This window comes from Hippocampus guttulatus, chromosome 23 (genome assembly GCF_054856545.1).
Source record: "Hippocampus guttulatus isolate MCC_2025c chromosome 23, RoL_Hgut_1.0, whole genome shotgun sequence".
Lineage (NCBI taxonomy): Eukaryota > Metazoa > Chordata > Actinopteri > Syngnathiformes > Syngnathidae > Hippocampus > Hippocampus guttulatus.
Window position 1 is genome coordinate 2471620 of NC_141283.1, and position 12985 is coordinate 2484604.

At 46.0% G+C, this 12985-nt stretch overlaps 1 protein-coding gene across 4 annotated transcripts in view; it reads left to right on the top strand.

Moving 5' to 3' along the window:
- LOC147185693 (syntaxin-binding protein 5-like) overlaps positions 1–12985 on the top strand; it is a 55335-nt gene continuing 42350 nt past the window's right edge. For all 4 annotated transcript variants that reach the window (XR_015099455.1, XM_086104412.1, XM_086104411.1 and 1 more), the window contains exons 1-3: positions 1–278; positions 369–544; positions 3296–3393. Coding sequence is in view for 3 of the 4 variants with exons in the window: in XM_086104412.1 (XP_085960538.1) it covers positions 377–544; positions 3296–3393 (266 nt within the window). In the remaining variant the exon portion in view is untranslated. The remainder of the gene's footprint in view (positions 279–368; positions 545–3295; positions 3394–12985) is intronic.

Sequence of the window (12985 nt, forward strand, 5' to 3'; positions counted from 1 at the left end):
CCGAGCCACGGAGAGACGCAGTGGGGCCATGGTCCGAGCACATCGCCGCACCGACCGACGCATCAGCATCTCTGCAGCTTCGTCCCTTTTCCCTGCTCCTCCTCCTCCTTTTTTCTGTTTCATTGCTCTTTTTTTTTTCCTGACTGAATCGCCGATCGAGTAGAAGACTGTGTGGCTCGAGCCTTGCAGTATGGAGAGCTTGCAGAAAAACACGCACTAAAACGTGAGATTTACCAGGTGGAGAGAGAGGAAGAGAGAGCGAGAGACTACGTGTGCATGTAAGTGCCCCCCCCCCCCCCCCACCCAATCTCTCCTCACCTGCTTCCACTTCCACTATTACCCAACGTATGCTCTCTTCCCTTCTGCAGTGACAAAAATGAAGAAGTTCAACATCAGGAAGGTGTTGGACGGCTTGAAAGAGGCGTCCTCCTCGTCCTCGTCCTCCTCCGCTATCTCCTCCTCCAACCCTTTGGTCCAAGTGGGTCCGCAGGAGAACCATCTGGTCCAGGAGCAGCTCCAGTCTGAGCATTTCCAGCTCTGTAAGGTAAAAAGCCAATGTGGGGTGGTGGGTGCGGGGTTGGAAATGTATAGAATGTTGTCAGCATAGAGCACAAGTGTTGGGGGTGGGGGGGTACTTTTGTGTTAAATTTGAAGAATTATGCTTTTCACAACAGTTGCTTTGAGATTTTTAAGAATTCCACATGGGGAAGAGGGGATAGTGTCAAACCCTCTTGGCCTTCCCACCCATGTCACAGGAAATTAAATGCATTTAAAGTTCACGGTGAGCCCCCACCCTCTTTTTAAGTAGCTGATGCTACTTAAAAAAAGACTACATCAGGGGTCCCCATGTTGCTTTTGCGTCCGGCGTGCACCCGTTTGCGGCGTGAACTGTCATATCAGAGGGGATTGGCCACGCTGATCCCCTCTTGCATAATCAGCTTGCTTTGGATTAGCGGAATGGTGGTGAATGGGATATCACTGGAACAGAGTGTATATGTTGTCCCGTCGTTCGCCATTCTCTCCCCTCCATACTTTACCCCAAATGTCATTGATCCGTTTTGGGGCTGAAGAGGAGGAGGGGGGGGGGGGTAGGGGCTGATGGCACCCTGAAGTGAGTACTTTAAGTGGAATTAGAAGAAACAAACCCCACCACTCCCACTCGCCCTTTATTCCCGACTCCAGCATCCACAATAACAGCATGTGGATGGGGTTAATAATGCAGCATGCGCCCCGCACGCTCTGTGGTTGCTTGGCCTCTGTGTCCTGTGGTGTCAAGTCAGGAGGTACGGTTGTTTAACGTTTACACTCCGCTTTGTGCGTCTTAAATGGTGACAGACTAACGTGGAGTGAGCGCGCCACAGGCTCCACTCGGTTGCACTCGCCCGGCTTTCTTGCTTCTATTAGAAGAATTATTTTTGTCAACAGATTCAATACAGCCACACTCACATAAGGGAATATAGAAGAACCTATTTCCGCTGTTATCGTGTGTTGTCAGTCCTCAAAAGTCTCCACTTTGCTGCAGACGCCCGTATTCCTGCGCCTCTTAACTCATTCACTGCCAACAAAGTTTCTATTCGTGAGCTGGAATACAACCGTTTACTGCTACCCATATACATATTCGTCACGTGTTTTTCAACGGCTCGGCATGAATAAAAGGTCTCACCCAGCTTGTTGGAAATGCAGGTTGGCCAACCACTGTAATGACTACCAGATCCCGCTCGATGGTGGTGTGGCAACACTTTGGATTTGAGATCAGCAAAGCTTTTGAGTAGAAGATATCGATATAGGAGGGTACTTGCTGTGGCCATCCTTAGCTGTGACACACTCGATAGTTGAATCCAGTTCAGACCCTGGAGTTACGCACGGTCACATGGGCTCAGCCAAGTCAACTTTGTGGGGAGCTCTGCTTTGAAAATGCCGATCCGTGAATGAGTTCATTTTCTCTTCAATGAAATTCATCAAACCTCCATGAGACCTATGGTACTATTTTGACATCAAAGTACATATTTTGGGGTGCTTTTTTGTGAGGGGGGCTAGCAAGCTGCATTATCTGTGTATATCTGCTGTGAATGGAAATACAGACATTACGTGTATGAAGAGCCAGATGTTCACATTGTGTGTGTATATGTGAATGGGCAGACAGATGTTTACACTATGTATGTGAATGGACAAATGAGCATTTCCAATCTGTGCATGTGAATGTACAGCCGGATTATTACATGACATTACGCGAAGGGATGGATTCTGTTTGTGGATGTGCAAACAGATATGCACATTCTGTGTGTATGTGAATAATTAGATCGACTCTAGCGTTTTGTCAGTTATGACATCGTGTGAAAGAGCAAGCGGGCTACGTTATTGGATGTGAATCGCTCGAAAAAGTGGCACAAAATTATACTCTTGCATTACCTGCTTCTCAGCATCACACATTTCCAGGCCCACTCCAAAATATTGTTCAATGAATACTTCCCGACCAATGTGAATGGCAAACACTTCTCATTCACTCGTGCAGGTAGGTGTACCTAATGCGGTGGCCGGGGTGCGCAATTCACACCACGGCTCGTTTGCGAGGACGGCAGGTGTCTGTGCATGCACTTGTCTCCCCTTACGTAACATCCTTTACCGTCTGCCACTGAGCAAACAAAACACAGCCCTCTGCCAGATGACTGGTGTCATAAAGCCACAGTTACACACCTACAGAGGAGCAGAGTGGGGTAAAGCAAAACAAAAACAAAAATACAGGTAAAATCTCTTGTGTTTGTTGCGGATTTCCTGTATTTTCGGATTTAATCACCACTGCATGTGGGAGGCGGTGACGGAGAGAAAAAAAAAACAGGAGGAAAAAAACCCCCCAGAGAGGTGCGGTAGAGGAGGAATCTCAAAATAGGGCCATGATTATAAAAGTATCCTAAATAGCCAAGCCAAATATCAGTGTGAACGAAAAGTACATGGGCTGTGTTCAGATTCATTCATTTCTTACTCTCTGATCACTAAATCGGGATTTTTACATATGGTGCACCTCCGTTTTCAGTCTTAAACGTATTGAACACCTCTCCTCACTCTCTGGTAGACGATCACATTTAAATTCAGACGTATTGACACTACACGTTCGAACAGCGCTACAAAATGGCAAACTCATTGGAAAAGCAGTGATTCCGAACACCGCCTTTGACTTCTCCACTTCCACATCCATCTGCTGTGTTTGTTTACCCCCGCAACCAGGTGTGCACTATAATTTCCCAAAGTAACACCGCAGCTGTCAAATGCTAATTGAAACTCTCCCGTCTCTGCTCAGACCGTCCGCCATGGCTTCCCGTACCAGCCGTCGTCCATGGCGTTCGACCCCGTTCAAAAGATCCTGGCCATCGGCACTCAGAGCGGAGCGCTCAGACTGTATCCTTTCTAAGGCGCGGTTGCCCTACTGTGACGCCCGAGGAGTAATAAAATCACGGCATTCCCCTGGAAACTGGCGGTGGGTAAGTGAACGTCCGCAGTGCAGTGTTCCAAAAACATATTCAAACAAAACAAAAAAAAAACTTTACCTTTAGCAATGGACCTGAAGAGGACTTCTATTTTTCTGTTTACACAAGTATCTGTATTTAGACTGAAATACATGGTGCAAGTACACATGCCAGAAACCCCCAAAAAGTTAGCGAAATTAACGTGTGAGCAGAGCGCGGTGGCAAACGGCGACGACAGCTTGCAAACAAACGCCGCCGCGGGGAGTCGTACGGCTTCAGAGGATGCCGGCTAGATCGCCGCTGTCAGGCTGCTTTTACAGGTCCTCCGTGTGTACCTTTGCCTGTCCAACACTACGCGCCAGCTCATTAGCGTGACCGAGAGCTGATGGCTTGGCCGTTCCATCGCAAGCCGTTCGCTGGCAGCCGCCGCTTCGACTCAGGCTTGCTCACCTGCGATGTGAAGGTTAGGAAATAAATCCACGGGCGGGAATAGAACCACGCTTGGACTGCTGAACAGACAGTGTCAAGCCAAGTCAAGTTTATATATAGTGTTCTTAATCACAAAAGTGTCTCACAGGGCTTCTCTGGCTCCCAGTTCACAAATGGAGCGGTGAAGCGGCAGTAAAAGAGGCCAAAATCCAGATTTTAGGTGGTTTTTTTAAAGTGACGGGACCTACAGTTTTGTGCTCGGACAATGTCAAGAACAAGGGAGGATTACAGTGCACCTCGCCGACTGGGAAAAACTAAACAGTAAGTGAGTGGGACACTCCTCCGAGCTGCCTTTCACTTCCCGCCAGGCTGAGTACCAGCCGCTTTGAAATGGAACCGAGGGACGTATCTGGAGTTTGACAGATTGCCGGCTCAGACAAAAGTCTTATCGGAGTCAAGGTCAAGTTGGAGTCGTGCGTCTCTTTTCTTTTGTCTGCTCATCTAATGGCAGTGATAGCAGTGCAGTGCGCACAAATGGAGCCGTAATGAAGACTTCATGTTGCGGTTGGAGCAGTGGTGGGTGGATGCCTTTTTTTTTTTTTTTTTTTGGTGTAGTCAATCAGATTTTAGCCACTGTAATCAGCCGACTGCTTTCAAAATCAATTGTGCTGTCTGATACTAGTTCAATCATATTAGCAAAGGGGCTGTTTGTGCACATTGTGGTTAAATAATTGCGCCTCCTTTTGGTGTATGCGAAGTGGCCACTGAGGGCAGTCCAACACAGACGTGCAGACAGGAACGAAAAAGAGTTTTGAAGGCGACTCGCGAAGCTGCATTATTTTTAGTCATGGCCTGAGAGATACTTGAAAGAATAAAATTTTGATAACGATTAATCGGCCAATTAATTAAAAAAAAACCTCAAAAACCTGTTAACTAATCAGTCAAGCGATTAGTGTTTTTTTGCGGAGGATACATGTAAGTACTGTCACATTGTCTGTCAACATCTGTCACTGCATTATGTTCAAATATCCGTTGCTTTAAGGGTGAAAACACGGCTACATGCAGTAGATGCTATTTGCTAGCTTGTTTATGGAGTTTTTCCATTATGGGTTAGCATTTAGCTGGAGGGACTTCAAGGTCAAGTTACGTGATTGTTTTAAATGCCCCCATGTGTAATTCCCTTGTTGTATTGTGTTTTTCTGTTTATTTGTCAAATTGATGCTTTCTATAATTGCCACATAACGGGTGGATTAATCTGATTACATCCCCACTTGACGGCGCAGGTACCAAATGCACTGTTGGAGCTCATCAATTTGGATGTTCTACTTCAAGTTTGGCAGAGTGTAGCCGATGATAAACTAGCTGGTACACACATTTCTCCGAGGAGTCCTTTTTTTTTTCCCTGTGTGCTTTGCTGTAATTGTGTACGGGTTTGTGTGTGGCTCTCTGAGCTGCCAGGATATTTGGCGGCACCCCTCTCCACCCCCTGCCCCCTGCGGAGAATTACAGGAAGTGGCAGATCAAGAGCCTCGGGCTGGCACTGTGGCACAGCACTGAGAATTACAGCAGGAACAGGAGGTGTGTACATGTGTGTCAACGTCTGTGTGTGCGCATGTGTGTATTCTCTTGAGATGAACGGTTGATCCCCTCCACAGCAGTAAAGCCCATCACTTTTCTTGTGATCCCATCCCAGAAGTGCCCCGTTTTTGATGGCCGGTGCTCTTAAATGCGAGGACGTTGTCCCGTAGGTTTTGTGTGGATGGAGGGGAAGGACGACTAGTTCCTCCCCCCGGCTTGACGAATAGAATTGCTATTGATCTGCGTGCGGTTACGGCTCCTCGGGATTCACTTTTCATACCGTGTTGCGTTTTCACTCGGAAGTGCTGTCGTGTGGTCTGAATATTTTTATTGGGATTGACTTGTTCAATTTGTCACCGATGCCCTTGAGAGATTGGTTTTCTAAAACAGCGATAAAATATTATGCTACATTGTGCATCTATCCATCCGGTAAAGTTGAAACTTAATGGGGGATTACTCAGACCGTATGAATGGGGAAACAGATGTTTACATTACCTGTCTGTGACTGGATTGAGCGATTAAAAAAAATTAATTGTTCGTGAAAGTACAGACAAAATGATTGAATCGTGTGTAAAAGCCATTGTGCTGCTCTTTCTGGCGTGCCCTCCTTGGCCACCTGGGGGCAGTATAAGACGGATGTACTCTCAGCTCGTCAGTTTGGCATTCATATTAGTTGTTCTTCGCAAAGGATAAAGAATGTAACATGCTGCAACGTTCGTGTTCAATACATTCCTGAAGGGGTTATTGCACAGCAACATGGATGCTATTTAGCACTAAGCTAGCAGACTGTAAGGCAAGCAGAGAAGTTCTGACTTGCCATGACCGCTCCCCGCAAGCAGTTTTTGTATATGCGTGCGTGCGTTTTAACAGCGACGTAATCAAAGTATATTTCGGGGTTTTCCCAAGCGCGACCTGTGCTCTGCCACTTGTCACAAGTGGAAAACAAATTGTGCTGCATCAGTGCCGCAACAATTTGGCCGCCGCTCTTTTTGCAGGCACGGCGTCTGCTGACAAGCGCGTCTGCTAAAGTCCTTTAACTTGGACAAGTGAGCCAAATAGGATGGCAGTCTGCGGGATGACTGCACTTGTCTCCCAAGCAGTTCCGATCTTGTCCACGAGTGGCACGGGCCGTGCGCACACTTAAGTGAGACATAAGACTTTTGAATTATAATTCCAAAGCCCTTAATGAAAAGATTTGGGAAGGTATTAGCCTTAATCCGAGGGAACGTTGCACACGTGCTCGCCGTGCCATCAGTCTTCACGTGAGTCACTGTGATTCGGGATGCTCCACGTCATCTTTGCTCATGAGTGACTAAAATTTCTTCCGAGGATAAAAGTCTTGATGACCTCATGCGAGGTTATCAATGATGGCTACTGCTTGAAGAGAATACTAAACAGGGATTGTTATTTTTCCACTGTATGTACAATTTCAAATTAAGGCATGCAATGTGTGTGTGCGTGTTTGTGTGTGTGTATGAGATGTCAGAAACAATGCCTGTGAGGTCAGCAACCTGCGCGGTAATTGTTCCCAACAGACGGCAGCTAATGCTCGTGTGGCTCCATGTAAATACAAACAGAGTCAGGTGGGCTGCATGGAATAAAGACACACGCATACACACACTTTTCCTTATTTTCCTAAGCCAATTGTCAAACTGAAAATAAAACAAAGAGAATGACACGTTGCGTGTAAAACAACCACCAAATTTCCCTTCAGCTAGTTTAATGCTAACGCCCAATGCAAAACGCCATGAAGAGGCTAACGTGAATTGATAGTTGCAATGTTATTCTTTGCATTCTATTTAATTTGTTATTACTACATCTTTTTTTACAGCGCAATATTATCGAATGCGAAACCAAAACAAATATTGCAAAGTTTTTTCGTTGGCTGTTTTGAAGAGGCTGGGGCGGGTGAATGTATTTCCGTTTCTTTCAATGGGTAAAAGATCATTTGACGTCTTGAGGGCCGAGTTTGGTTGGCTGCACAAATTAGCGTTAGCTTGTGATAAGCGCCGCTTGTCAAAGTTGTCGATAATGCAGCGCTGGTGGAGAATTTCCTGGATGCTCCGTGCTTCCGCAAGCAGATTGCTTCGGCGAAAAAAGAAAGTGTCATTTGACTTCTTTCATATCAAATGAATCTGTTGTGTAGATATTTCTCTGTTGAAGGTTGGGCAAGTCAGGTTCCAGTGTTGACCATCTTCTTTCAAAGACAATGTTGAAGCTAAAGGACAAAAAGGTTGCTCTCAGGTGAAGATTTACGACCACCGCTTCTGCTTCTGCTGCAGCTGCAGAGTCGATTGACCCACTTGTGTGGCCTGCTAGCTTGCCCATCGATTACGACTCACGCTCGATATCCTCCTGTACTGTCGCGGTGCGACCGCGCCACGGCTTCGTCACTGTCAAGTTCCTCAAGTGAGTGCGTGTGTGGCGTTTGTCGTGCGTCCTCCTCGCCGCGTATCTCAATGCGTGGTCACCCTCAGGCTTTTACTGATTTAAAATTGGCAACATTTAAATACTCCAAACAACAGTCTTTTCTTCACGCTCTTGAATGAGCCACATGTTTGCTTGCGTGCTCTGTTGGCAAATTAGAAATGGGATTTTTTTTTTCTGGCTGTGAATATTCCGCTATTGTTTCAGCAAAGCCCCAAAGTAACAGGTCAGAGCGACACTTGTTACATATAGCGTCATTACTGATTACAAAGACAGAAGAAAGTGACAAAATGCACCCAAAATTGTGACTACATAATGGGACTTGATGGAACAAATGTTAGAATTGGAATGCAGGTCAAATTTTCCGATAGGTCAGCAGGGAAGGCCTTGCTGGCCACCGAGCATTATACATCAATAGCCTTCTTGTCTGGCCAATGATAAAGGCTTCACATTACGCCAGCTCCTTAATTCAGCGTCAAGCTAATCATACACGACAGCGACACAGAAGTTCACTTGGCTGAATCGATAAAAATGCAAACCTTAATTACCTTGGCGATGCACGCAGACAGTGGGGACATCGGAACCTCACGTTCGGAAAGATCTTTCCCGCGTAGTCTGTGGCTGCGCTTACAAAGCAATGGCCCAGCGGAAAAGCTCTACTTGCAGTAGACTGCGCTGCTATACTGACGTGCGAATGGAACGGGTTCCTTTGTAATTATTGATAACATTACAGTTGACAAATGCAGCAGAGGATGAATTTGGAAGTGTTTGAGTTCATATTATCTGCTCATATTCAGCCAAATCCTTTAGAATTTATTGGATAGCGCTTCACAGTGAAAATGACTCGGAGCGTCCTGCAAATGTAGCTAAAAAACTTTATTAAGGCACAAGCTAGGAACAGTATGCAATTGACCCGAATCCAAACGTCTGGTTTGTTGCACTATTTTGTTCTCTTTCGGGAAAAAAAATGTGTTCCGTTATTGCTCCTGTTTACGCAAATCTCCGGAGAAATATCAGCCAGCCTGATACAAAGTTCATTTTAATTGGGAAAAAAAATGGAAACAAAATATTCAATTAGCTGACCAGCATGCCATGCTTTTACATTAGAATGTGATGAAAGCCCTCATTATGTGTAAACATAAAACTGAACCCACCCGCCGGCCACTTTGGGCTGTACAAAAACAAGAAAAAAGCTCGTAGACAATTAAGCTGAAACATACTGCATGGCACAGAAGTCATCTTTCACAATTAATCAAACGTCTTCTTATTCTCGCGATTGACTTATCAATCCATCCGCTAATTGTCTCGCCGTTCATTAAAATGACACAGCTAATTAGCGACAGGCATCGTTAGGCTGCGTCATTAAGATAGAAATGAGCCATTCTTTGCTCATCAGTGTTTTTTTATTTTTATTTTTTTGGGGGAGGGGGGGGGGTTGAACAAAATGTTTTTTTAGATTTGCGGAGGTGTTGTTGTGCTACTTGGCGCAATCGGACTCCTCTCATTGGACTCCAGGAGTGATTTTCTTCCATATTTAGTACGCTCTGCCTAAACTTCTGCAGTGACGCTCATGATTTTTGGTGGTACTCCATTTGGTTCACAGACTGTAATTGGCAATACAAGTGCTAACATAAAGGGTCTGTGCAGGTAAAAAAAAAAAAAAATCTGTTTTCCGCAGCCATTCTCCAGCCCACACAGTAGCTGCCGATATGACTGTTCCGCTTCTGTGCTTCAATTTCGTACGGAATATTCGCTGGGACCTTGCGCCGCCGTGCACTTACCTTCTTTTGCTCAGGGCTCGCTATTACTTTTCCTCGTGTTCCTCTAAACAACTCCAGCTGGAGAATATTAGCGTCTGCGTCTGCAGTCGCTAACAAGTCTGGACAGCCGGTCTGGCCATGTGGATAATGTTGCTCTCGGGCATTCCGTGGAGAACATACTATTACTTGATATTTGACTTCTCCTCCACCCCCGCCCCCCCTCTTTTTTTTTTTTGTACTCTTTTAACTTCACCAAATAGCCTGCAGTGCCCACAAGGATTCGACTCACATTAGCATGTCTGTTTGTGTGTGTGCTACCTCAGCAAATGATGGAAAAATACTTCTCATGAGAGCACAGATACATGTAATTATTCTTGCTACTTACATTTTGATTTTGATTTCCTGTGTCAGAAAGGATTAAGGATTAAGAAAGGTGCAGTGGCACCGTTATGCTATCTTGTTAAAATTATGACATTTATCATGCAGTACAGAACTTGAAAGCTGATGAGCGACTCTTTTTATGACATTGGTCTTGTTTTGTGTTGTAACCTGAGGTTAATCTTCTAGACTCACTGTACTGTATTTGTAATAATTGCATATAAAAAAAACCTTACAGTCGCTCTCAACAACAGAAATGATATCAAATTGGGAATGTGTCAGTTGGCATGGGACTGCACCATCGAACCATATGATTAGAGATGGCAAGACGTCTTCTGGTAGACACTGGGCAGCTGTTGTAGTTTTTCTGAAAAAAGTGTTAGAACCCGAATATGGTTAGTTTGACCTCAGGGTTAGGGTTCACAGATAGGATTGAACTTCGTAGGTCGAGGTTGGCCGTGTGATCAAACCTGTACTTGGTTTGGCATTCAGTATGACAAAGCCAGAGCAAACATTGGGATGGTTTAGAGCGAGTTAGCAGAGAGTTATGTTAGGGTTAGCAGATAGGCTTGGGCTATGGATTATGGTTAGCAGGTAAGGTGAGTGACCACTCATGCACAGGTTCCTCCTCTTGCTGAGCAAATGAGAATTTTATTTTTTTCCCTCCTCCAGTGCAAAACTGTGCTGGTAGTGGAGTGAGGGCGTGAATACCCCTGGACTTACCCTTAAGCCTGGCGGATGCCAGCCTGAGTAGATGCCATTTTGTTCTGAACTTTACTTAAGTGCGTCCAAGCGGCCTTTTGCTGGCTCGGCCGTGGTGGAGGCCTGTGATTCTGCTCCTGATTTGGCACTTAGCGCCGCCTGTCAAACGGAGCGATGCGAATCTTGACGTGCGGCCTCGTCCCTGCTGGTTAAACCCTTCACACACACACACACAAATCTGCCATCATGCCAAGACCCCTGTAGGGAAGACACTCATGTGTCCCATGACGACATGACTCAACCTTTAATGCTTTGCCACATGGCTGACATACACTCAACCCCTCCCCCGCCGCAGCTCCTTGGTATTTATTTGTGTTTGTGTGATACAGTATATGCATATGAGTGTGTTTACGTCCAGCACAAGACCGGCCGGGGGGCTGTTTGTGCCTTTCTGTCCGATCCGAGCGCAGCGTGGCTGTGATGTAAACGAGGTCGGGAGGGACCGGTGGACCGGCAGACAGCTCCGTAATCGTTGAGACATACGGGTATGTGCGGTGGATTGTTTGTGACAAGGGAGTTTTGACGTTCCCAGACAAAGTGTAGGAGTCATTAAAAAAAAAAAATTGTGTGTGTTACTGTGGGCTTGTAGCTACATTGACGCCATGTCAATTGTAAGAATAGTTTGACAGTTAGTGTTCATTACCTTTGCTGTATCCTTGGTTTGTCTCTGGTGCTGCAAACCCAGAACTGATGGCGAGCAACAGGAGGGCTGCAAGTTGAGAAAAATGGAGAGGAGGAAAATAAATTATACGGCAAAGAAGAAGCGTCTGTACATGGAGAGCAGCCAAAAAGAGATTGCGTCCATTCCGCCATGTGATTCAGTGCTGCGTAGGGGCGGGGTTTACAGAATTTGGAAGCGAGGCGATTTGCTCCAGTTGGGATGAGAGCCACGTCCGGAGCCCAAGCCGCCAAACGGTCCTCTTATTCGCGCGACTCATAACAAGCGCAGCCTTGGAAAGCTGAAGGGATAACCTTGCAGCTTTGCTCGCGGCCACTTTGATTTTGACTGTTAAGCAACTAATTTGTTTGATAAGCCACAAGGCCTCGCTATCTCGCAGACACCAGTGGATGTAAATGATGAGCACGCAGCGCGAGAGGTCTCGGCTAGCCGCACCGCCGGGCCCCCATTAAGCTTTGATTGGCTTCTCTTGGCCTGATTTCTCTTGCTGTCGGCCGCCTGGCGATGCTCTCGCTTCCACAATAAATTGCGGGTTGCGTTGATTGCTGATAAAACGATGAGTGAGGACAACGGCGAGCACATTAAACCCTCGCTTGTCGACACCGTTAGCATCAGGCGGGGGCTACCCCGTTGTGTCGGTCGGTCTCTCGAGTGGCTGAGACACGCTGTAATGCAATGCTCTTACATGGCGCGGCAAAAGGATTTTCTATGGTCTCACTCATAAATTGACATTGTGGAGACACTACCAGCCTCCGAATCACGCTGTGTCCCCAGCTCTCTGCATGCTCATCAGCAGCTGGTCCCAGTGCTCATTTTTAGACACTGTTGCTGCAGTGGCATGAATTTTTAATGGCTAACGCCATTGTAGCACGCTGTGTTGAGTGCGTGCGTGCCTGTATATGCATTTACTGGAGGTGCCTTTGAGAGTATTCAGGTAGAGCAAATGCCAGTCTGCAGAGAAACGTTTGCATTGTCAACATATTGCGCGCGAGTTTCGGATTCCATTTGTGTTTGGACGAGGGTTTTTTGTTTGCTCGCGATGATTGGACGCTAATGCGACGCGACAGCTCTTTGCCTCTGACACAAGTCCCCGAAATCATTTTTGAGTAAGACCTGTGGGGTTATTATTCCCAGAGGTCTCTCTGTTAATGTTTCCATGGCATTTCTTCAAAATGAATTTGACGCTTGTTCGCACACTCCAAAGAACGTTAAACAAGTCCGATAATATGGAGAATCATTCCATGACCCTATCCTGCCGGATACATTTATTTCCATCTTACATTCTAACAAAATAGAAGAGACGTTCAGTATTTTTCAGTTCAGTTTTTCAGCAAAACCTGAATGCGACCTTTAACGCCAAAACTGTTCATAATTTATCTCATGGCGATGAATGTTGGAATTTGGCTCTGTCACGGTTATATAATATTCTCCACATTTCTTTTTCTTTTAACTATTTAACCTATTGTCCATTCACTCTTCCCAACATTGACCATCACGACCAGACTCTGTGC